This window comes from Monopterus albus, unplaced genomic scaffold, assembly GCF_001952655.1.
Source record: "Monopterus albus unplaced genomic scaffold, M_albus_1.0 scaffold380.1, whole genome shotgun sequence".
Classification (NCBI taxonomy): Eukaryota; Metazoa; Chordata; class Actinopteri; order Synbranchiformes; family Synbranchidae; genus Monopterus; species Monopterus albus.
In genome coordinates, this window is record NW_018128260.1 from 1 (window position 1) to 26,451 (window position 26,451).

At 40.7% G+C, this 26,451-nt stretch overlaps 2 protein-coding genes and 1 long non-coding RNA gene across 5 annotated transcripts; 2 read left to right on the forward strand and 1 right to left on the reverse strand.

Annotated features, from left to right (window-relative positions):
* Positions 1 to 880: 880 nt before the first annotated feature.
* klhl6 (kelch-like family member 6) lies at positions 881 to 7,398 on the reverse strand. The gene is made up of 7 exons (XM_020585833.1): positions 6,988 to 7,398; positions 6,702 to 6,867; positions 5,187 to 5,636; positions 4,612 to 4,849; positions 3,967 to 4,169; positions 3,663 to 3,876; positions 881 to 1,548 (listed from the first exon to the last, which is right to left on the reverse strand). The coding sequence occupies exons 1-7, from the start codon at positions 7,242 to 7,244 to the stop codon at positions 1,250 to 1,252; spliced, it is 1,827 nt and encodes a 608-aa protein (XP_020441489.1). The 5' UTR covers positions 7,245 to 7,398; the 3' UTR covers positions 881 to 1,249.
* Positions 2,427 to 2,884, forward strand: LOC109951365 (uncharacterized). The gene is made up of 2 exons (XR_002273596.1): positions 2,427 to 2,547; positions 2,739 to 2,884. It is a non-coding gene; the product is annotated as an uncharacterized LOC109951365 (long non-coding RNA).
* Positions 7,399 to 8,854: 1,456 nt separating the features above from the next.
* LOC109951372 (immunoglobulin superfamily member 3-like) lies at positions 8,855 to 16,231 on the forward strand. Of its 3 annotated transcripts, none has more exons than XM_020585843.1 (11): positions 8,855 to 9,304; positions 10,045 to 10,419; positions 10,527 to 10,943; positions 11,090 to 11,494; positions 11,716 to 12,078; positions 13,242 to 13,613; positions 13,730 to 14,122; positions 14,221 to 14,406; positions 14,441 to 14,668; positions 15,511 to 15,891; positions 16,003 to 16,231. In XM_020585843.1, the coding sequence occupies exons 1-11, from the start codon at positions 9,235 to 9,237 to the stop codon at positions 16,194 to 16,196; spliced, it is 3,384 nt and encodes a 1,127-aa protein (XP_020441499.1). In that variant the 5' UTR covers positions 8,855 to 9,234; the 3' UTR covers positions 16,197 to 16,231. The 3 variants fall into 3 exon arrangements, with proteins under 3 accessions (XP_020441499.1, XP_020441498.1, XP_020441500.1); XM_020585842.1 differs by having other exon boundaries at positions 14,221 to 14,376; positions 14,408 to 14,668; XM_020585844.1 differs by having other exon boundaries at positions 14,221 to 14,372; positions 14,407 to 14,668.
* The last annotated feature ends 10,220 nt before the right edge of the window (positions 16,232 to 26,451 follow it).

The window sequence follows — 26,451 nt, forward strand, 5'->3', positions numbered from 1 at the left end:
AATCCTGAAAACAAAACTCTTCCGAGCTTGTAGAGTACAAAACCTCGCACATAAAAACTTATTGTCTGTCTAAATCAAAGTGCGCAGGTAAATAGTTTCACCTGTGACTGCCTCTGTGTTTAGAGATTAAAGGCAGTGACAAACAACGAGATGCCGCATTACTGCCACCAATTGGACAGGAGTGTTACAGCACAGGACCGACTGTTCCCTAAATCTAAAGTTAAACAGTTGAGACAACAATTTAAAAAAAATCACTAATCTTTAATAGAATTAGGCAAGATAGATCTTCTAAAATGTCTCCAGAGCTTCTTTGTAAAATATCACACAGGTCAAACATCAGGCCGGTTCAGTGGGTAGAGCCGTCGTCTCCTAATCAGAGAGTCGACAGTTCGAATGGCGGTGCCTGCAGTCCACATGTCAAAGTGTCCTTGAGCAAGACACTGAACCCCCAAATTGCCCCCAGTGGTTCTGTACCGGAAACAGACTCCTTGTCTGTGTAACATGCTTGGTCAAATAAGGGTGATTATCCTTTATATTTCTGAATCATTTCCCTCCTCTCAACCTCATATTTTGTGCAGTAACCTATAACATAACATGCTTTAATAGTTTCTTCCTCATCACAGAAACCACATCTTCCGATATTTCTTAAGGCTGGATTCTTCTTCTCCTTTGGATTTTTATGGCATTTGGTTTCTGTAATGTTGCATTACGGCCATTCACACATACATATTGACATTCATTCTCACAATTACCTGTCAGATGGTTTCCTATAGTGAACAGTGCACTGTTAAGATTATTATGATAATTAATTGTTCTTCTCTCTTATTACCTCTGCTCCTGCCACCCCCACCTTATTCTGCAATAAAATCAGATGTATGTATGTTTGATGGTATTAAAAAAAAGAACCACATACACAGATGTTATTACATGACAAATGTGTCACACCTTGTGTTTGCATATTCTACATGACTTATATGCATATATTTATTGCATTCAAATATTGTACAATTTTGTGAGAAAACTATATCTATGTTAGAAAAAGAAAGCAACATACTAAATAAAAATAAAAGTTGCATAAGGTTCTGTGTCCTTACATTTGTCTACTTATTGACTCCTATTATTTGTAAGTGATCACTCACCCATGAGCACTGTAATGGACACAAAAATCACTTTTAAACAATATTCACTTGTATGCACCATCTCACTACCATTCTCAGCGATGATAAAGTTGTGTTCACAGAAGCCTGTGTCATTCACACTCTGAAGCAGGTGTGATTCTGTGTATGTGTGTGTAGGACTTCATGAGTGTCACACTACCATGGTGTGACACCCCCATAGGTAAAACACACTCCTCTGTCAGCACCCCTCGGGCAACATCCCAGCACATCACTGTGGAGATGACTTGGTTCTTGGTATCTCGTCCGCCGGTGATGAACAGTTTGTTGTTACAGGCAGCGATGGCGCAGCTGGCCCGCTCTCCCAGAAGAGTCACAAGGGACCAGGTGTCAGACAGAGGAGAGTAGCAGTACATGGCATGCATAGCTCCACCTAGGAGCAGACAGAGAATGGTACAGTAACCACATTAAGGTTATGCATAAATATATAGACTGTACCTCTTACACAATACCAGAAACAGATGCTATTGTAGAAATCACAATATGGAATTATTGAGGACAAACAGACAGAGACACATATACATGTGTACAAAACAAACTAATATAAGTTGTGGAGGAAGTATTCAAATCCTCTACTTAAGTAAATGTAGTGATAGGTCAAATCAAATTAAAATGTATTTATATAGCACTTTAAAAACACCATCCAGCTGACCAAAGTACTTTACATGGCACAATAAAATCACAATAAATGACTAAAATAAAGTAAATAAGATCAGTGCAAATAAAAATAAAACAGCACAATAACACAAACACACAGTTAACATACACTCAATAAATTAACGATTAAAAGGAAATTAAAACAAAAGTACACCTTAACCAAAAATATTACAGTGTTATTGGCAAAATGGTCTTAAAATAAAAAAGCAAACACAGTCAAAATGAATAAAAGCAATCCATCCTGTGAGTGTTACCATTATACTGTTATGGCTACGGCCGAGTGCGCTCCCAGCACCTCGTCCGCCTGCCCTGGTCCCATCAATAGCTCCACCCCGACAGGTGCTGGAGCGCACTCCCGGCGACGAGGCACACCTGCTCCCACTCAGCGGAGCAGTACTTAAGGTGAACATCTCTCGACGTCCCGCCATCATCAGTAAGCAAGTCCGATCTGACTAATCTGTGTTTCCTTTTTTTGTCTTGATGATCCCTGTGGTTTTTGCATTTCTCTGAACTGAACTCTGAATCGCTCTGAGGATTATCCTGTGGGGGACGGTACGCGCCATCCTCGGCGACTCAGCTTCCCAGACGCCCCGTTGATGGGCTGCGATCACAGTAGCTGGGAGCCACAGCTTCCCCCATTAGCAGATCCACGCACCGACCGGCAGTCATCTCGCCACCTGCTGCCTCCCCGCACAGCATCGCTCTTCAGTTCCAGGTTCCAATCATTCTGCCCCACATAGTCAGTATTTGATCTGCTGAGTGTTCTCATCCTCCTCCTCTGTTCTCAATTTAGTGGCTGTCAGTACTCTCCGCACCCCGGGTTTCTCACTGAGTGGTCCAGTCGACTCAGCTCCCAGTCGCCCGTGATTTGCTGAGTGTTCTCATCCTCCTCTGTTCTCAATTTAGTGGCTGTCGGTACTCTCCGCACCCCGGGTTGCTCACCGAGTGGTCCAGTCGACTCAGCTCCCAGTCGCCCGTACCGGCCGTAACGTCCACACTACTCCTTACACCTTCTGTTACCCTTCCTGATTAAAAATCTTTGTTTATCTGAAGTCTGTGTCCGAGTCCTGCACTTACTGGGTCCTCAGTTCCTGGTCCTGACGGTTAGCCGTAACATATACTGTTATTATATTGTATTAATGTTACAGAAGGTTCAATGTATAAGTAGGGTTTCACTTTTACAACTCCTCAAGGTAAAGTTAATACCTTGAATTTGGATTTCCAAAAAAAAGTATTGTGGCGACCCTGACCGGCCGCTGATATTCATTTGTTTTGTGTGCAAATGGGTTTGACACTGTTGTTGAAAGCTGTGCATGTATTGGTTACCGTTGTTTCGGTGAAATCCCCGCGCTGTTCTGTCCAATGTAGGGAGGAACCAGTACGGGAGAGTATAAGAGGGGTAACAGGTGGGTGTGTCAGGGTGATCGCAGTTGGCGCGGAACATGGAATGCCCTGAGGGAATGTTGCTACTGCTTTCTTTTACTGCTATTTTCTTTTCCTGTGAGCACACGGTGCCAGGTATATCGCAGTTTCATTTTGCATTCTTATTCTGTTCAATAAAAGACAGAGAAGGTGTTCTCCTCAATGTCAGCCTAGGTGCCAGAACACAGCTGGATAGTTAGATGTCACAGTTTAGGATGGGGTCAGGCCAGCTCCGCTCATCCGAACCAGTGGAGCGCCACAGTATAAAGAAACACATGTAGTGCAGTAAAAAGAGGAATATTTCCTTCTGAACAGTAGTGCAGTATATAAAGTACTGCAGCTGAAATATTTAAGCGAAGGACAAATGCCTTTAAATTTGTACCTAACAAACATTTCACCACAACTTACCAACTACATAGATGCAGTTCTTGAAAGTAACAGCATTTGTGCATTTGGTTTCCATGGGAATGGGCGCCCGCAGTTCCCAGCAGTCTCTCCCAGGTTCCCAGCACTGAACCTTGTCAGTTGCCAGCTTTCCATTCGGCCCACCACCTATCACATAGATCCATCTGTCAAAGTTTGCAGCAGCGAAGGAGCTCACACCCACTGCAAGAGGTGTCACCTGCAAGAAATATTAAATAGCTGCTTTGAGAAACATTTTTGTAAAGTTAAGCAAAACCACCACTATTATACAAAGGTACTGTATGTTTACCTGTGTCCAGCGATTGTGAAAAGGATCATAGGCTTCTACACTAGCGAGTCTCTGAGTTCCATCAAACCCACCAAGTGCGTACACCTTCCCTCCATGAACTGCCATCTTGTGTCTCCAGCGCCCATTTACCAGGGGCTCGATTTGGATCCACTTGTCCAGGGCACCATTGTATTTCCAAACATCATGCTGCGTCTCTTTACCTCCTGCAATAACAGGAGCATTACAGAAATCTGTCACCCCCTGTGCACACTATAGCGTTCAGCCCAAAACACCAATGTGGACTGAATTTTTAGCAATGTGCCCTACATGAGGTCACAAGCATATCATTCTAATTAAAGAGGTAAAATCCAATGATTCATTCTGAAATATTGCAGTGTGTGCTGCTGAGCAGTTAAAATAACCCCAGCTAATGTGTCAGTTCCTGAGTTGGGAAACACCTAAAACCACAACTGCAGATGATACATCTTCCTGTTCTTTTGATCGGTTGTACACTATGGAATTACTGACTATAACAACATTAAATTTAAATTTAAAAAAGCCTACAAACATTTACAACAACCTGTTGACTACAATATTCAATGAGCAGACATATTAAAAAACAAACCTGGCAGATGCATAGTTAGTACAGGGTGTTAGTTTTCTCACCAGATATATACAATTCATTGCGGAAAGTGATGCAAGCAAACTCCACCCATTTTCTGTTTTGGGACTCATCCTCCATCTCTGTAGTTGGTAGCCTGGCGACCTCCAGCCTGCTGCGTCTAAGGGGGTCCAAACAGGTGACGGTGGAAACAAAGCGTTCATCTTTAGTGCATCCTCCGATGATCAAGAATACCTCAGATAGAAAGTGCCGCTCACGGGGTTTGGTTCGTTCAGAGACAACCTATAAACATGTAACATGTACAAAGCACATTTACCTATAAGTCAGTGAAACAGAGCAGTAATTTTTTTATGTCAAAATTAGAAAAAGTGATTTATATTCTTTCAAAATGGCTGTTATTACAATACCAAATCAAAATGAGAACATTTAAATTGTATTACGTAGCTTTTGTCACTGGTGCACAAGGTGACACATCTTTAGACCTCTAACACACTCATAGTGTTTCAGATACACTGAGGGTAGTAGTGCTTCCAAAAAAGCTTCTCAGCATTTTATAAAACAACTGTACTCTCGGTATGTCAGATAAGAAACATGTTTTTGACCTCCGCTGTACACTGACCTCCCTGCCGGAGAGGTGAAAGGTGCGGGCCTCTTGTAACAGAGGAAAAGCTTCACTGCAGCGGCGGATCAATTCATCCGACTCCACTTTTTCTACAAAGTATGCTGGTTCCAGCAATGGCAGTCGCACATGCGAGAGCAACCTGGCCAGTAGAGGAGCACGTTCATCCTCCCGGGCTCGCACCCATCGCATAAGTGCCTCAAAAACACACTCCTCGCACTTCACGTCAAGTTTGTCATTCTGCAGGACAGCCTCCAGCGAATCTGGTGGCAGCTCCACAAAATCCTGCTGCTGGACCAACTGGGAAAACTGAGAGGTGATGTAGTCCTGAGCCCTGGTCTTCAGGGTCAGAAGGGCGTGATTCTCAGCCAGATTCAGGATCCCAATACAGTTCTCTAGGTGCAGAGACTTGGTCAGGAAGCCAGTACATGCATCCACCACACGTAGAAACTACATGAAACATGGCAAGCACATGCACTATTATACATAAGCAGTCTGATGTAGCCCACAAAAATACATTAGGGGTAATTAAAAGTTTAAAAGCCGTTCTACAACAACCCTTAGCAATAACCACAATGACAGTTTTCCTCAAAATGTACCCTAAATTACAACAAAATCTTTGAACTTTTTTATCTTCGAGATCTAAACCACAAACTGTTTGTTACAAAAACAGAAGTAGAGTAACGTGTCTGTTTGTCATGTGGCACAGCTGTGTACTTAATTTAAGCCTGTATGGAAAACTGATCCTAAGTGTAAACAACTGGGCAGCTTTCACTTCCCCCTTAAAGCAAAGCATCTCTTCTGTAGTTAAGATGTTTGTTCTACTGAATGGGGGCATAACTTTCTAATGTGTGGTTCTACATTACAGCAGAGCCATAAAAGATATTTCTATAATAAAATCTGTCTTTCTGGATGTAAATAAATAAGTGTTTTTCTACATTTTAATGTGTTTTGCCACTAATTCAGTATCATAGTGGATTCTGTCTTGTCTTTATTTCATCATGTGACAGTTTGGTAATAATTCAATTACCCTGAATTAACATGCAATGAATATCATTAACATTCTATAAATAGTTGCTGTTTGGTTAGCTCTTTGTGACTTTTGGAAGTTCTTCCTTTCACTGGGGAATCCACTGAATCCCATGACCATTCATATGATCACACCGCACAACGCAGAACGGAAATAATTTTACTAATCATATGCTCAGAAAACCTTTTCAGACCCCACTGGATCAAGCTAAAAAAGGGTTTATGTACTTTTTGGTTTAAAGTTTGGTTTTTGAAGCCAGGAACATGATTACATCATATCAAAAGTAGCTTCTTAGCTAATTCATTTCCAAATTATTCAAAACCTTTTGTCTATAGTGGCAATCAATTTAACCAAAGGTCATAATTGGTCATAATAAGATTCTCAAGATTTACAAGGAACTCTGTGTGTTTGCCAGGTGGTGTTTGTGCTTGGTAAACTAACTGAAAATCTTCTTCAAATTAGATTGTAAGTAAATGTCTTTTTACCTGAAACTGACTGGCGGCCTCTAGTATTCTCTGGACATTAGAGGGTGTGAGGACGGCTTGGCTGGTGTAGGTATACTCCAGCAGTAAACCCATTGTCTCACTGTCCAGCCCCTTTATTTCCACATACTCCTCATGACTCTCCTTCAGACCGCTGCAAAACATTGCCCTACACAGCAAACAAAACGAAACAAAAACCAAGCAAAGAAACAAACAAACAAAAAACACTCATTTATGAAAACCAGCAGCACACACACCCAGAAAAAAGACTATGCTAGATTATTTGTACCTGAAGTACTGACTAGCAGCAGCAAGTATGGCTCTATGACAAGAAAAGTCGCGTCCTTGAACACTCAGTATCACATCGGTCAGCTCTTCGTTCACCCGTAGAGCCTCCAACCCTCTCTGCAGCTCCAGAGGTAGGCCCCCATCTTCCCAGTGTAATCCATTTGCACCTGATACGTTTCTTCTATCTTCATCTGGGCTGGATTCAACTCCAGGAAGTGGTAAGGGATAGTCTGTAGTCCTCTCCAGCGAGTCGCTCATCTTTCTACACCAGTTGAAGATCTTCAGAAAGTCTCCCTCCTCAGAGGAAAGCGTGCAGCTACTTCAGGTGCACCTGCACTATATAGTAAACCCCTGTGGTTTGTGCTTGCAGCAGTTCTGTGGGGCTGAGATGTGGATTTGTTTTTTCCTGTTCTCATCATACTTCCTATTCCTGTTCTGTGAGGGACAGGGTTAGAAATGTTCGATTCTAGACACTTCCTCTTTTTGTGCAGCGCAAAGTTCCCCTAAGCTACCCAATTTTCCTCCTTTTTCAGAACCGCAGATGTCAGGTTTCCTCCACCAGACCTTGACAAACAGAGATAACTGCAAATAACACTCAGAATCATAACCCTACATCTGAGGAGAACACTTTCTTATATACTATACTTCTTACATAAGTGTTTACCTCACTAAATGGGACAGAACTAATTGAAGACATAGAAAGTAACTAGACACATTTATTCAAGTACTTTAGTATTTTCATTTTCTGTTACACCATACTTCAACTTCACTACATTTATTTGATAACTTTAGCTACTTTTCATAATAAAACAAAACACGGTATAATATAACAAATTATGGTGGGAAATTCACAAGCTACCTGGCAATATTCCAAATTACAAGTATATAAAGTAGTTAAAAATAAAGTAGTTAAAATTAAAATTAAATGCGATGAACAGAGTAATACTATACATTTCTGTGAAACGTGCCATTCTGCATGATGAGTATTTTTACTTTTGTCACTTTAATTAAATATATTTAGATGTTAATATGCTTCTACTTTTACTTAGGTAACATTTTGAAGGCAGGTATTTTACATGTAACAAAGTTTTTTGACAATATGCTGTTGCTACTTTTACTAAAATGAATGATCTGAGTACTTCTTTCAGCACTGACTAATAGTAATAATGAGAACTGGGTTTGTGGTGTTGTGACCAGAAGGTTAACAGCTTGATGAATTTATCACACTGAGGTACTTATACTACCACATGTTTATTCAACCATTAAATAGTAGTAGAATAATTAAACTGCAATATACTAATAATATCACAAAATAATGATAATAATAATAATTACTACTGTACTGTTATTGTTGTATTCTGCTATAATATGCTATATTATGTATATATGTTATAATATTGTAGTAGTGTAGTATAGTGTGTATAGTACAAGCAGTGTACATGATATATAATCATACAGGCCTATGTTGTTTTTATAATGAGCTGCTTACATCTCTGTATCCCACGTACTTCACACATCATCATCTGCCAGAGTTGCACAAAAGAATTTAAAAAATGTTTGAAGGTCCAAAGTATTAAATATACTTTTTAAATATAATCTGAGTTCATACATGTAACTATTTCATTCAAATGGCCCCTCCATCCATTATTACTGTCTAACTGGTGCCCACCCTGCAGAGGGTGTCCCTCCACAGTGATGCTCAGCTGATTATCACAGATCAAACTCAGCATGTGCTCAGCCAGAGCAACGGCTGATCCTGGACATCCAGTACAATGAATATGAGAGACGCAGCTCTCCCGGAAATGTATGCTTTTCTCTTCTCCACCAAGTGGCAGCATTGCCTCATTGATTAGCAACACAATTTCAAAGGTATTCTAAACGTGTTCAAGCTCACTTCCTGTTTGAAGTGTGTGATTTCTTTTCACCTTTGACGAATGCGTCAAACCACGTGAGCCCGCTCCTATCGCGGGTGTATAGGTAGGAGTATAGATCTGACCTAGGGTGGAGCAGTTTTGTGAATCTGTGTTTTATTTCCCTATAAACTAACGACGGGCTACCTGCACAAGTAGCTACATAGAAATGTAGGATAACAGATTTAGAAGTACAGCATGACGCAAGTGCGTCTGCAGTTATGCAGGAAATATTATAGACTTCCTCTTAAAGTACCTTGAAGACTATGAGCCACTGACAGAGCTTAGTCACAACTACTATGGTGTGAACGCGGCGCTGCGTCTGGAGCAGATTCAGGATGAAGTGTTCCCTGCGCTCCTGTTGGGAAGCCAGTGTGCTTTTCTGGCTGGGTCTACTCATACACTGTGGTAAGTAGTTTTTAATTTCTTGTAAATGAACTGAATTCAGGTGGGTGACTGTGATGAGTGTAAATATGACCAAATATAGCTCACTTCATTTGGCAAATATATATGCTCTTGTTAAAAGCAAACAAAATAAAACGAAGATTTTATAATATAGAGGTAGAGCCGCCTTGAGCTGTTGGGTGGAACATATTTGAGCATTTGTCATTAGTTTGTGTATCCCTCATGAATATATCACACACCCATACAAATAAAATTGTAATACATGTGTATATTAAGCCACACTGTATCTGATTGATGTAAAACTGTCACTGTGTTTTGACAACCTGTTTCTATAATTTCATAACATTACATTTAGCAAAGACATGATTAAGCTCTGTGAATCATCATTATTAATTAACTTGTTATTCTCTCCAACTTTTAATTACAATTTTATTGATTTTCCAAATACAATTAATTACTGTTAGTTTTCATGAAACTTAAAAACCTGCAACAACTACTAATTTTGCCACTATTTGCAGGCACTTGTTCTTGTGGGTGTTTGCAGTGAATTAATGCATACTTAACGCTGTATACTGCAAAACGTTTTTTGCAATGTACTGTACAGTAAAGCTAAGGCTATAGAGTTTTGAATTGCATATCCATGTAAAGCTGTGACAAGGGTTAGCACCCAAAACATGACTGACAATTACAATGACACTATTCAAATGACTTCAGCTCCTGTGTTTTGCCTGCACTTCTCTCAGGAGAAGCAAGAGTGCTCACTGAAGTACAGGCTGGGCCTTTGTATCGCGTGGTGGACACTCCGCTCTCCATCTCCTGCAACACAAGTGGCTTTTCCAGTGAGAGTATTCCAAAGGAATTTCAATTCCGTATTAAGAAGCCTGCAAATCCAGATTTTGAGATCAACATCATCAGCACCGATGATGAAAAATTCAGCTATGCCGTGTATGCACAACGTGTGAGGGCCAAGACTATTACTCTGACACACGTGTCTCCAAACTCCATCCTCTTTGAGATACAAAGCCTACAGAAAAATGATGAGGGGGAATACGACTGTGCTGTAGTCAACAAAGAAAGTACTTATGATGGAGTCTACAGTGTTTCAACGATAGTTAAAGGTAATCTGTCACCATTACACTTTGAAATTTAAGTATCACTGTATGGCCAAAGTGCACGACTTTGTCTTATCTTTATCTTTGTCTCTGTTTCTGATGTGGTGCCATAGTGATTGACAACTCCTTAAGTGTTTCATCACCTGGCCCCACCTCACTGAGCTACAATGAGGGAGATGATCTCACTTTAATATGCCAGGCCTCCAGCAACACTGTCCAGCACACCCATCTGGCTTTAACCTGGTATCTTCATAAAGACAACGAGGACAATGCTCGGCCTATCATTTCTCTGGACAGAGATCTCACGGTGAGCCCGGGCCAGGGGTTTGATGAGCGTTACAAAGCTGGACTCATAAGGTTAGATAAAATGGGAGAGACCACATACACGCTAAAGATGGCTGAGCTAGAGCTGTCAGACCAAGGTAGGGTCTACTGCCAGGCTCAGGAGTGGATCCAAGATCCCGACCGCTCCTGGTACTGCATCATACAGAAGGATTCTGAGAAAACTACCCTGAATGTCAAAGCCAGAGGTTAGAAGCAGTTCTCAGTTACTTGTTAAATAAGACATTTCAACAGTTTCATTGCTGTGTTTCCTCTTCACGGTTGTGGTCTGCACAGGATGTGTGTATCTATGTATTATGTATGTCTCACTGCATTTATTTTTTGCCTTGAGTAGAGGTGGCGCCAGACACATTGTCTCTGGTGGTGAGAATCTCAGCACAGGAGACAGCTCTACAGGAGGGGCAGGAGCTGTCGCTATCCTGCAGTGTAGACACACAGAATCTGGAGGAAAGGTTCTTCTCTGTAGCCTGGCTCCGGGGGAATGTTGAGCTGGCTCGCATCGGCCCTACAGGGATTCTGTCTGTGGGGCCCCAGTACAGTGTCCGAGAGAAGGAAGGAGAGCTCAGGGCTGCCCGGGTGGGGAACAGAGATTACCGTCTCATTTTGCAGCCTGTTAGAACTGAGGACCAGGGGGAGTACCTCTGTAGGGCATGGCCTCAGGACAGAGACCAGAATGGTGCCTTTACCCAGGGAGCAGCCCAGGACTCCAGCTCCCAGCTGATCAGCATCTCAGCCACAGGTGAGTCAGCACATGAGCCCATGCTGACTGACCATACACAGGCCTTTCAGGGTTTCATTTCCTTGTCTCCATGATTTACCCTGGATTTTAAGTTTTTAATTTTGTTCTTTAATGAAAACTTGTAAATACTGATTATAAAAAGTTTAAGGTTAGTCATATTAATAAAAACATTTTCTATTATTATCTTATCAAACATGACTTGTTACCTTGTCTCATCACAGAAAGTGGGCTTACAATTGAAATGCAAGACACCGTGAGTGTTAACGAAGGTGACAGGCTGAACCTCATATGTAAAGTGGATGGGGTTAAAGGTCAGCTCTCTGTCACCTGGCAGCGCAAATCAGAATCCACAGCCCAGTTTGCCAGTGTCAGCCTGAGTCAAGATGGCGTTATGGAGAAAGAGGGAGACTTTGTGAATCGCAAAGTAAGAGCAATGCGTCCAGCAGCTGACAGCTTCACCCTGGAGCTTGATGAAGTCACACCCCTTGACTCAGGTGAATACGAGTGTGCTGTGTCGGAATGGAAAAGCAACAGCAAGACCAACAGCAAATCACAAACTGCCACTGTGACGGTGGTTCCAGCAGGTAAGATGTTGTATGTCTGCATCTGTCTGCAGCTAAAATGATTCAAGAAGAGTGATGAAACCTAAACACTGACACCACAGGTTTGGCTTATCAGGCACTTTGTTCTTTTAAAAAAACCTTGTTGCCACAAAATCTGAAACTTCTATGGGAACATTAGTCAAATTTTGCTGAACATACAACAGTTTAGTCAGTAGTAAGATACCTTGAGAATAGGTGCCCACATTGCAATGGAATATAAGATGGATGTTCATAAGATTGTACCTTATGTATTTCCAACCCCTCTGACCACCATCAGGTCAAACTTTCCATTTGGATTTGAGACAGATGAAGATGTGCTTTCAAAACTTTTGGTGCAGACAGACTTTAACACAAAACTCAGTGGAGAAATCTGAGAGCACAGACTCAGAAACGAGCGCACACATGGCCGGGATTGTACTCTCAAGTCCGATTTTGTGCTGGTAGATCAGTGCCTGTGTATTCTCAAATGCTGACGTGCAAACTGAATAGTGCTTGAAATGTGGGTTGCGCGGCTTCAGAAGTTTTGGCGGGGTTTTTATTTCCATTCCCCTCTTGTTTGTGCACACAAAAAAGTGAAAACCCAGCAGGCAGATTGCCATGACATTTGCACAATCTGCTTCAAACAGGAAAGTTGTTTTTGATTTTAATCCTCACAAACCTTAAACTTTTAGCCTGACTACAAGTAAAGCTCTAAGACAAAAACTAAATTCTTAAGATGTTTTTGTTCTGTCCAGTATTCTACATATATGTCACAGGGTGTAATGAATAGAGCTGGGTTCACCTCCAGGGCTTTAGACTTGAGGTTTTGTTAACATGATTGTTGAAATGACAAGACTAGAGTTTGGAGTGCCTCACTGCATACATTTGCAAATAATGAAGAAAAACAGATTTTCTCTAAAGTAACTTAAAGCTTAATGCTGTACATTTCATGTGAAGACAAATATGGTGACACTTGATATTGATTGAGTGAAATGTTTTAAATTTATCTTGATTGTTGACGACATGCTTGCCTTTTCTTGTTTTATAGAAAACTATATACAATACAATAAATGTCAGCATAACTCAGAGAAGAATTCAGAAATGTCATTTACTTACATCTTTTATTTACATGAATACTCATGATTGCATGATGATTTGTGCCACAGAGTCATTGGTGAAATTGTCTCTGATAAGTCGCAACAACAATGTAACTGTTGGAGATAATGTGGAGTTGATGTGCCGGGTCAGAGGGCCACGCATGCCAATCACGCTGACTTGGAGTAGGCAGCGTGATCAGCCAACGCTAGATAACATCCTGACGCTGTACTCTGATGGTGCCATCAGCTGGTCTGGAGACCAGCACCGCTACCAGTTGAAAGTACAGAACAAAGTGAATGAAGTCATTCACTCCCTGCTTATCAACGGTGCGAGCCACAGGGAGGCGGGACGTTACCAGTGTAGGGTGTCGGTCTTCCTGCAGAATGTAAACAAAAAGGTCCCTCCATCTCACCCCCTGGCTGTGATGGTGCATAATCGAGGTACTGCTGAGATATGTATGGCTATGTGCCATCTTTAGAGCAATTTTAGAAAGCTACATTGTGAATTCTCTCTTGTTTCTCAACTCATGTGACTTAACTTTGTCTTCCTTTTCTAGTGAGCAAGCTCGCTCTGACCTCTCCCAAAACCTTGACAGCAGATATCAACACTGACATTGAAATAAAATGCTCAGTTACCTCAGAACGCTCTGTGTCCTCCCGCTATGCTGTCACCTGGCTCTTCCAGCAGCAGGCAGAAGAAAAGGTCATTGTAAGCTCGGACCGGGATGCCCTAATAACATTTGGGCCCTGGATGGAGCAGCAGCACAGACAGCGAATAAGCCTGAGGCGCACTAAGGGACCTAGATTTGAGCTGACGATTCAGCAGACCCAAATCTCAGATAAAGGCTCATACATATGTAAGGTGGTGGAGTGGCTGCCTGATCCTCATGGTGACTGGTATCAGCTCTCACCAGTGGCCAGAACTACACTGCTAACAGTCACTGAGCCTGGTGAGTTTGCTTATCTTTAATTAATTCACTGCATATTTTAGCAAATTTCATTAGCTAAATATTAGGTTCTTGATTTCTCCTCTTGTCTCATTCTCTAGCCAATGACCTACGTTTAGATGCGAAAGAGCAGCAGCAGTTGGTTGCCAGGGAAGGAGACAAAGTAGAGCTCAAGTGTAACATCATCTCTGGGGCATCAAACCCTTCTTTTTTCTACAAAGTCTCTTGGCTTTACACTGGACAGTCATCTTTGGTCAACATCACTCTACTGGAGCTTGATCACACAGGTCAACGTCACTCTACTGGAGCTTGATCACACAGGCCTGTTGAGGTACCCAGATAACCAGGCACTTAGAGACCTGCAGGGGCGGCTTCACCTCACCAGACCCAGTCAGAGCAGCTTCCTCCTAGGTATTCAGAGGGCTCATGAGAGTGATAGCGGGACCTACCAGTGCCTGGTGGATCAATATCAGCTGGATCGTGAAGGTCACTGGCAGCAAAAGCTCTCAGACAGCGCTGGTCCAATCATGCTCACTGTAAATGTTGCAGGTATGATCACAGGTTTTAGAGTCCTCTCTATGCATCTTAATAAATGTGCCTGTGTGTTTCAAGGAATAGCTTGACATTTTGAGACATACTCTTATTTGCTTTCTTACCGAGGCTTAGATAAGAAGACCGGTAACACTCTTAAACCAGTAATAATCTCACTGTAGCTTCACATTAACTGCACAACCATGAGTGTTTCCCAATATTACCTATAACATAAAATGGTGTATTTGTATTTCTTATGAATTTTTGCCAGCTTTTGCTGCACACCAATTATTGTAATGGTGCTGGCATTATGTTTAGTCCTAGTTGTGTTGCTGATGGCCTTATGCCTTATACTGGCTCTACTTTGTCATGTACATCTGTCCTACCTGTTCTTCTTTACTGCCTCTTCCAGTATTACAGATATACAGTGTTTTGTTGTAGTGTTTTCTTTTTCTGCCATTTCCACAACGTATCCATCTCCCATTTTTAAAGTTGTTAGACATTGTCTTTATGGGTCACTGGTTTGCAGATAAAGTTGTTAGACATTGTTTGTCTTTATGGGTCACTGGTTTGCAGAGAGGCACAGAGGAAACAGGGGAGGCAGAGATAGAGGGGTGAGATCTGTGACAAATGTGAGACTATGTATATGCATATGTAGGTGGTGAGCCACCGAAACCACTTGGCTGTTGGGCCACTGAAACCACTTGACTGTTGGGCAACCCCTTTATCTCTCTTTTGCCTCCTTTCCCCAACTTCTTTCTTGTCTGTCTGTGTACCTAGAAATTTAATTTAAGGGCCTTATTGTTTGATTTTTCTTGATAAACTTTTTTTTTTTTTTTACCTGTGTGCTTTTTTCACAGAAAAAAACCTGTCTGTTGTAAGGAACGAGCAGGAGTGGAATGTGAGCAGAGCTTTCACTATCCCTTGTCAAATCACCAAACAATCAAGCAGTGAATCTGAGTTCCAGGTGACGTGGTTTTGGAAGAAAGACAGCGAAGCTGAACAACAGCCCATATTCACAGCTTACCGAAACTCTACCCTGCAAGACAGGTTTGTGATGGGTGATCAGCTAAAATTTGACCACCCTCTACCCACCCATTTCAACCTCACATTGTTGAAGCCGAGACCAGAAAACAGTGGCCTCTATTTCTGTGAGGTAGAAGAGTGGCTCCCATCTCTGTCTCATGGGTGGAGGAAGGTTGCAGTGGAAAAGTCCGGATATTCAACTGTTAATGTGTATGGTAAGCACTACTTAATGGAATTAGTACATTTCTCTCAGCAAATATCACATGTTGAAAATTACGACAACTTATGCTTGCATGTGGACTTACTTACTTATTTATCCTTTGCAGAAGAAGCCTTCTTTGAACGACAACACCAGACAATTACCTGGATTTTCGTAGCGCTGCTCATCTGTTCACTGGTGGTCATTTCTGTATTGGTGCTGATAATATGCCGAAACAAGGCCTCAGGAGGGAAGAAGTCAGACCAGACTTTATGGATAGAGCAACACCCTCTGAATGCCAAACCTAATGCAGAGGAGTGAACCTCACAGAGTAACAGTGGAGAGAAGCAAAAAAATGCACTCATGTTTTCTTATGTGCTGTATTATATTTTATAGTTTAAAAGGTTGCACTGTATGTATTTTATTCATTTTTTTTTATTAAAGCTTCAATAATTCCTGTTTAAACAAATCTGTTGAAAATGTTCCATAAAAATTAGTTGGAAATGTTTTACTCTCTGTGCAGCTGGGACTTTGCAGCTGGGATATTTCCTTTATGAATGAATGAATTTCACTAAACCATTCAAATTAAACAGGTGCTTTTTATTTTACAGCTAAAATATATTTACATAATCGCCGGCTTCTTACGTCTTACTTGCACTGGACAGTTGAGCCAGGCGGCAGCTCAGCTTTGTGGCACTTTACACCTACAGAAACACTTTCTCTGTCTGACAGATTCCTCTTAATGTAGCAACATGTCAGGTGGTTTGGTACTGTTCTGTTTCTTTGATAGGAAACAGTCAGAGCTCAGTATGTCAGAGGAAGCAGCTAAGCATGAAACATGGCAAGATTTGAAACTTTTCTCAGTAAGCAAGACAGTGAATCAACAGGGAAGTGGTCTGTGGTTCTGCAAGTGCACAGGATGATTATGTGGTCTAGACTTTTTTAGTGTGACCAGTATTTGTGCAGACAGTATCACATTATTACACAAACATTTTTTTCTGTCATTACATGCTTATCTTATTGAAGGTTGCACAATGCTTTTGATCATGAGCACATTAAATGTACATGTGATCCTGGACCCACGGTTTCACAAGTTGTGACACGAAGGTTTAGTCTGTATTAGTGTGCTTCACTGATTGTGTGCTTGTACAGACCACGTATACAGTTTTCAGCTCTGTGCTAGTACAGCGGATTTGAAATAAAACAATAGCAGATTAAAAATCTAATTTCAGCTACAGTAAAGGCTGAACATGTAGGGTTCAGACCCTTGTAGTCCCTCTGCTGTAGGACACTACATCTGGTCAGTGGGTCTAAATACACATGAAAGCATTTAGGGCCACAGGAATGTTCTTGATGCACCTAGTCAACAACCTCAGTCCAGCCGGGCATGTGCCTCTCTTCTTGAAGGCCAGACTGAATGTCAGATCTACCTAGAAACAACCAAATGTTGAAATGCCTGTAGATATCAAATGTCTGCTAATTTCCATCATTTGTCTAAATTTCACTGCGTCACAAGAAGAAAGTTGTGTCTCTTTCTGTTACTCCCCAGTCTCTCCACTTCTCCCTGTATCATCCCTATCAATGTTTAACACCCCATCTGTGTAAGAGGCAGGAATAGAATCAATTTCTTGCTCTCACTTTTGAGAAAACAGGCCTAGACACCAGACTGCTCCTGTACAAAGTAAGGCCCTTGTCTGATGAGTGTATACCAGTTATGTACAACTTAATGTAAAACCAATAGTGCTTTCTTGAAAGCTATGAGAGACTAAAAGCACACTGAGGAACTTTAATGCATGCTGCAGTTCTCTTGGCCCCAGAGGGATGATATGGTGTCTTTGGTCTTGAATTATGCAAGCCCTTCACAGTCTGGTGGACTAGCTTCATCTTACTGCCTCACTCTAAACTTTTGTGTAATTCCACTGTTGTGTTTCCATGGCAATGCCTGTCAGAGTAAACAAAGAAAGTGAATTTAGGAGGCAAATCGATGCTTGTGTCTATACAGTGAAGACTAGACATAGAGGGGACAAACTAGCATGTAGAGCAGCAACAATGCCAGAATTTCCTTGTCATGCTGTTTGCTTTCACCAAGTCTAACATAAACAGTTTTTGTTTTGACAGGGATGCTGCTGCACGCAGTACACATTGAGATTTACAAGACGACATTTATAATCCCTCTCTTTCTAAAACTCACGCAGTACATGTTGATGAAACACATTTCGGTTCCCAGTTTGTAGCTGGATGCTTATCTCTAATGCTGTGATCTCATTCCAGATCTGTTTGGTATCAGCTTAATGCTCTGCCATTCATGTGCCATGAATGGAATAGATTTATGAAAACTTTCAAACCACTGTTCTCTAACTTGTTAAACTAGAGCACATGAGTACTGTAGTAAGTGCACACACACATAGGTCGCTTTAATGTTATGCTACACTGTTTTTCAGTTATTAATATCATAGCAGTATCTGTGGCAAAATTAACAGTTGTTTATGGAAAATGAAAGTAAAAGAAGGGTTACATGTTTGAAAGCAAAAGCAACTTCCATTTGTTTAGCTGCATATCTGTCAGTCAGTCAGGTCAGTAATGCAATTATTACATCTAGGTGTCCGTGCCAGGACTCTGGGATTATACAAGCTGTCTGTCAGGTTTACTGACACACCTAAAAGGCATTGTGTATAACAGCATTTTCACTTGAGCCTTAGTGATCCTCTGATTTTCATCTAGCGCCTCTGACTGGTCAGCATTTATCACTCACTGACTGAAGTATCTCAACATGTACTTGATGGGTTGACACGTTATGGGCAGACAAGTGTTGTGCAGGAGGTGGGTCCACCAAAATTTGTGCTTCCCTGACTGTTTCTCCAGTGCCACATTGAGGCTGACCACTGTGGTACTAAGTAAAATGTTTACCATGAAATTTGGTACAGACATTCACTGCTCCCCTCGGCTTTATCTTTAACGCCATCATGTGGTCAAAATTTAAACTTGTCCGGCTTGTTGGTTCATAACCATACACCTGCAAGAAAAGTGCTATCAGTGCTGAATAGCATGTTAGCATGCTAAAACATTAACTAAGATGGTGAAGGCATATTTGCTATAACAACAGCATTGCCATTGTAAGCATGTTAGCAACTGACCTTACAGTATTTCTGTTACGAGAAACTAAAATGCTTTCTGCAAGAAATGTCAATCGTGGTCTACTATGTGCAATGCCCCACACAAAACACACACACAAGTGACTATAGAGGATGAAAAATGAATTATTAGCAATAAATAAATGACAATTAATGCGTAAATAAATACAGACATAAATAAGTAAAGGAATAAATAATTAAATACATGTATAATTAAAAGAATAAATAAATAATTATATGATGAAATAAGTACATTTATTGCTCCCCTTGGTTTTATATTTATATTTATATACATATATAATGTATATAAATATATTTATACAATACAATTAAATGCATAATAAAAATCTGACATACATTTAAGAGCACTGTCAAGAAAACATGATATTTGTACATGATTTTGAGATAAAACTATTGAAATGAAAAACAGTGTTGTTTGCTATTAAATTATACAAACTATTAAAATGATAAAAGTATTAAAGAAACTGAGGGGGTAATTTGATTTGTCTTGTTCTGTAATTGCAGCAGAACTTCAGGTCAAACATGTTTGCATCCATAATTCATTATTATTTTATTTTATAGAATACAGATATAGAGTACCTAGAATTACAGTATGCAATTTTCATTTAAACTATAATATAGTATCTTTACCTTTTTTTTAAACTTGTGTAGCCTGAAATTCTGTCTGTACAGCCGTTGTAGTGTGCCACACCACTAAATGTTTTTTTGGAGGCACCACTGACTATGCATCTTTCCTATTCACTCTTACACAGTAAAACACAATATACAACACAAGCGATAAATGTTTTCCTTAAAACACCTCCTGAGCAAAGTGTCCTGGCAAAGATAGGGATGGCTATAGGGTAGATAGACGCTCAAACCGACCATCTGTATTAATTACGTAACACCTCTCCTGAAATATTAAAGTCTTCTCTAAAGCACTTTTTTGCTTCCTCTCACCTCAGCTCAGCAAATCTCTGGTTATACCCCCAACTCCTCGCTAGTCCCTCGTGGCCCAGACTTGCCTTTGATATTCCCCTTTCTCACAAGGAAAGGACACACGCTTGACAGAAATGCCTTGTGTTCCTCGCCCAATCCAAAAGCTACATGGTTTTCCTCTCTTGCTCTCCCTCTCTCCCTCGCTTCAGTCTTATCATCTGTCAGCACTAGAGAGAGCTAGTTACTCAGAAGGACAGAGACATACAACAGTCAACAGGTTAATGCACAGAAGGGTGAGTCATTGTGTTTCAGAGCCTGTCACTGCAGCACCAAATCTGAGAATCTAAGACTTTGAAGCTATGGATTTCTTTCTCTGCCTTCACATGTTGGAATTAGGTCTCTTGGTCCTCAGAGCTTGGTGAGCAAGTGTTTGTCTGTAAGTGAGAGGGAATAGAGGAAGAAATGCATACAAATTCAGGGATAGACTTATGGTTGAAGAGGCAGGAAGTCATCCTGAGGTCTCATAGGATGTGAGGGCGTGATGGTGACATCTCAGACTGCACATTGTCACCTGGAATAGCAGCCTTTGAGAAACGTTGAAGCAAACTGTGTGTGAGTGACAGCCATAGTCTCTTCACGCAAACACAGCGAGAGAATTACCTCATTTATCCCACCCCAACACACAAATATATAGACACACAGCTCTCTAAACTGTTAGGAGCTGTCTGCCTTTTCTTGTTGAGGCCTGATTGTTATCCCCAGAGATGGCCCTGCCTGGTAGAAGGAGCTGGAGTCCTAAATAAAAACAGCTTAAATGGTGCAATATGAAGTAATAGCCTGTTCTGCTCACTGTCAAGGGAGCTCTCAACTAACTCAGAGCTTCTTCTTTTTTTTTTACAGCTCTATGGGAATGAACAAAGCTGCTTTATCTGTGCTCCTCCTGTTATGATAATGTAACCATGCATACATGTGTCTTCCATGCTTGTGTGCCTGTTGGCTTACATGTGTACGAGCATGTGCAGTGTCTCTCCTGTCAGATAACAGACAAACAAATAAAAACAGAGAGGATGAACACAAGCCCAGATTTCATTATAAAAGCACCATGGAGGATGTGTTGATTCATGTGTCAAAATGAATGCAACCCAGATTTTTAACATTTTTTTATTGTATAGAGCTGGTGGGCACATGAATAAAACAATGAATCATAAGGGACTCTTGATTGAACATTTCTTCTTAGTCACTGCTTCTCTCTTATTCTCCACAGACTACTCAGTTTAACAAGAGAGCAAAGACATTTCCATCCCACTGACAAAGAAGAAATAAATGTTTTGTTATAGGGACTAAATGCGACATACTTTCCAGAGCAGATAAAATAATAACAAACACATTGCTGGTGCTTCTTTATAGGACTGCAGGGGTTTTTACTATGAGACAGCTGTCTTTCTTACAGCTTCTCCTGATCGTTATCACAGCCGTCATCATTTGCACCCGAACCATTCAGAAATTCTCTTTAATAAATCATTCACTCAAACAAATGTTTTGGCTTTCCAGAGATTTCAGTCAGAAGGATTTATGTTTGTAAGACTGAAAATGTACTAATGAGAAAATGGGCTGATTTTTGGTGCAGTGGTTAGCACTGTAGCTTCAGAGCAAGAAGGTTTCAGGTGCGACCCTCATGGCTGACCGAGGTCTTTCTGCGTGGAGTCTGTTCTCCCTGTGCCTGTGGATTTTCTTCACATACTCCGGCCTCCTGCCACAGTCCAAAGACATGCAGGTTAGGTTGACTGAAGACTCTAAATTACCCATAGGTGTGAATGTGAGTACATATTTTTATTTAATTGACATTACTTTGTAGAAACCTGTTTTCACTTTGACATTAAAGAGGTTTTTATGTAATTTTTGTCAAAAAAGCCAAATTACGTATATTGACCATAATTGATTTATAAACTCAATAAAAGGGTAAAACATCCAAGGGGTGAATACTTTTTATAGGCAAAGTATGTCAAAGAAATACCAGTGACAGCAATATGTGCCCAGTGTGAAACCCAGCTTGCAGTCTTGCAGACGATGTGCTGCCAAGGGTAATCTGCACCAATCATCACCAAGGAGACAGAAGTAGCATGAAGTCTGACATGTCGGCCGGAAGAGGAGTTTTTAATTTAACAAAGTGATTTTTGACTGAAGTTGTTGATGTGAACTTTCCTGGATGAGAACATTGGAAAACAACAGTTAACTGGCTCGACACCGTCTATGTGAAGTTATCTGATTTTGATAGTGACAGAGCTGCAGCAGAGAAGAGGCTGAGGGATGAGAGCGGAGAAAAATGGCTACAGCTTCCAAAACATTCAGCCATTGGTATCTCAGAGCAGGGTAACAAATCTGCAGCTATCAGGGAACTCTATCAGTAGAGTCACGGGGAAGCCTCTAATCAGCCAACACAACATCCGCTGGCACCTACTGTACTGTGAGGATTTCCTCACACCCAGTGCCCATCAGGATTTGGCATCCAGAATGTCTTCTTGAAAGGCAGCGAGGGGATAAATGTCACAGCTACTTTGACTTTAATCAAACTGCACCTTTTTGTTACACACTGTACTGTAGCCTTCAAATTGTCATGGTAACACCCACAGCACAATGAGTAAAACCTGAACTGATAATGAATTTTAAAAATTCAGTTGCCTTTATTGATTTAAGCCAGTCTATTCCAGACTTCATGGATTACTGTATTTGCCTGTGTACCCAAATTACACAGAAAAGGGTAAAATGAAGCGCAGCTCATATCAGACAGATCCATCAAACAAACAGAGCCAATCTGATAGTGTTTACTATTTTCTTTAGTTTAGTTCTGTACATTTGAGCAGCTGTGCAATGCCACCAGGACACCACCGTCCCTCCTGGAGGGAGACAGCCATGTGTTTGCAGGCACAAAATACTTTTGTTCTCTACAACATCATTTGTACGTGTGACGATTCTTCTGCGCCATCTGAGCAATTCCTTCATGCCATACTGTCGGTTTTGACAGCTGTGACTAAGACAGCTACTGTATGCTACTGAGCTGATGTCTTCATTAGCAGTGGTTTAGATGCTGTCACCCCCATCCTTCAGTCACCAGCAACAGCGCTCTGCTGCGCCCATCAGCTCCCATCAGCTCCCATCAGCTTTTCTCTGCATGTGCGGCACTCCCCCCAACTGCTGTTGCACTAATTCATGTCGCTAATTTGCTGACAAACATTGTACAGTTCAACCAAGTGACTGGCACATTTACAGCACTCATACTTGTACACAGTACATCTGCAACAACACACATGAACAAATGCGCACAGCCACATTGGCACGGCCATAAAAAGTACACAATTTCACATAAACACAAACATTTTCATGCAGCATGTCATTTTCTTACCTAGTGAACACATATTATGTTAGTACACTTTTGATTAGAAATACTGTACAAAGGATGTGTTCATTTACAACATTTCCTAATATTTTCTGAACAACTGAACATCATAGCATTTACTATTTTGATATTGAGTGTGTGCATAATATTTCAAATAAAACTAAGGCTGCAATTACTATCCTCCCTTCAAATCACTTTGTGGCTACCTTTGTATAGTGGCACCTGGAGAAAACATTTAATGGAGGAGCCAGATAGAGCCAGTGAAAATCACAACACTAAAAATGTTATACAGCATAGTGGAAATCCAGGTTATGCAAGTTAACAGAAAGGTAAAGATACTTTATTAGTGTAAAATAAATTATATGCTGTTTAAATCCTTCGAGTGTGTGGGCTGCTTAAACATAAATATTAACTACTAGCTGATAACAAAGGTTTCATTTATGCCCAGCACTTCATGTTTTATGTTACTTGCAGTTATTTTCCATTTTTAGAATCATAGTCTTGAACTGAAATTGTATTTAAATGTCAAGATCAAGAGTTTATGGCTTTTATCAGTTCACTAATTTGTATAATTTAATAACAACCAATATGCATTCTATGTCAGCAGTTTAATCTAAAAACCAGTTATGAATGGCATTAATCAGTAGGGAATCTGATTTATGATCTTTATTAGTGCAATTTCTGTGATGCAGTGTTTTATCATGGTCAGTTGGTCAACAATATCAGTAAATATGCCCCTCCCCCATTTCTGTTGTGATCCCAGCCAGGTCTGTCACACATGATCACTGTGGGCCTTTAGCGCATAGCGATGGTCTGATCCATGCCCAGATATCTTTTTTTTGTCTAGTCCAGAAGATACCCAGGCTCAAAGTCATAGTGGAGGTAATGAGAAGTTCCATGACACTTTTATAATGCATTTTCTCTTATTCATCATCTGCCGGTCTCTGCCTAACTACACACAGTACAGGTGTAACCATCAAAGAAGCTCATTATAATTTGCAATACAGAATTAGAAAATCACCCCGCAGGCACAAGCACAATATGCACAAAATGTTGTGCTGTTTGTTGCATTTGAACAACATTCTACTAATGCAGTGTTGATTGGATGACTAATTACTGTAACACTTTACTCTGAACACTAACACTTCTTGTTAACTTGCTTTCTACTCAAAGGAAAAATCCACGCTGATTCAAATATAGGGCAGAAAATCCAAGTAAAATTGCAGCTGACTGAAAACATCCCTGACTGGGCTACATACAAGGTCATTCCCTGGCAAACCTCAAGCAGGAGAAAAGCTCGTAGCCTGATAGGTGTGTACCACTTAGCCTTGCTTTTCTGTGTGAAGTGTACCCTCAATGAAGCTTATATGAGTTTAGATCCTATGGTCACTTAACAGCAGATGCTGTTCTTTCAATGGACCACATATGGTATGTTTAGCATTGTATTTCAGCTGAGCAAGGAACCCTATAAAGCTATATCATAATCTAGCGTCAGCTCAAGCAGGTCTTCCATTAAAACAAGCTGCAAGGGCTGAGATGCAGGTTTTACCATAAGAGAACGTTTGAGTCTTTCATCCTCAGCATCTCTCTGCCACAGCAGGCCCATTAGTTGTCATAATGCAGTGTGCAGTAATTGGTATTTCTGTTGGTAAGCAGCTTCTTTATCCCAGAGCTGAGCCTCATGCTGTGCTGATACCAGAGCTGCAGAAAACCCATGACTGAACCTGTACAGTGAGCAACACATCGCTCAGATAAACACTTTCAAGGATGAACAAACTCCAATACATTACCAACAAAATTCAGCTGTACATTCTGTTGGGAGTGATTTGTTTTGTTTGGTTTCTTGCTATTGTGTACAAATGCTTCCCTTCTTCCTCTCTATATGACTAGCATGAAGCAACAATCTCTTCCTCAAAATAGCTGTGGCATATCCCGTGCAAAATCAGTAAGATGACCCCTAACACAGCTAAAATGAAATTCATAAATACATTTTTTTAAAATGCTGTACATCATCAAAATTGGTGGCTCAGGTCTCACAAACTGCAAGAGGGTGGTTTCCCCTTTGATGTGGTAATTTTATTAAGCTATTTTGATTTTGCTCACAGTCACTTAAAGAACACAGACTAAGAACAGAAATATGGAGTCATGAGGAAGTAAGACTCACTGTAGTCCTGGATTCAGATAGTTCAGCTTTAAAGTGATCTCTGCTGCCCTGTGTGCTGTTCTGTGTACAATAAAGCATGTGTGCATGCAACATGGGCCAGCTGAGCCTACTGTATATAGTTTTTCTCTTTTTTATATGTGTTTAATTTATTCATCTGTATATTTGCAATACTGACAATGTATTGCACGTAGACCTTGTTGTTGCCAGAGGGAAAAATCTACAGCATTTTCCTCTAACACACACTAAAAGGGAAGTGATTTTATAAAGTCTTAAGCACCTCCTGACTGTTTTGACTCTTGGTACAGCTCATCAGCCACTCTATCCACGTCTAATCTGATTACAGTTTTGTTTTTTTATTTGTTTTGGGAGATTTCTCAAATCATCCTTGATTTTTGCAAAACACTTCATACAAACAGCACCACACAGTGGATAAAGTGCATTACTTGCTCAACATCATTAGCTTATCTCTCAAAAGTAGATGTTTGTCAGTGAACATGTCAGTGCAACAGAATGACAAGTCCTTGTGTCTTTGTTTATGAACATGACAGTCAAAATGCTTATTCATGTTCTCGGTGTAACAGTGTACTCTGTTAGTATTCTCTAATGTCAACTGTGGCTCAGGTTTGATGACAACAGCTGAAAATACACAAGGCTGCACTATTTCTGTATGGCAGGTATCGGTTTCAACAGTACACAGTTTCACATTACTGTATGTGGTAGATCGGTTGCAAAAGATTAGACAGGATTCTATTTTAGACTTTTTACTGTATCACTGTGATACAGGAAAAATAAGAGTTTTGCAGCACTGGACAGCACAAAGGAAAAGACACAACATTAGAAATGTAAACAGAGAAACAGTCCATAGACAGAACGGTTGCTCTCCCAACATTCAGCTGCCTTCAACTAGCCTTGGCCATTGTAAGGCCATGATTTACAATACGGTCCGCA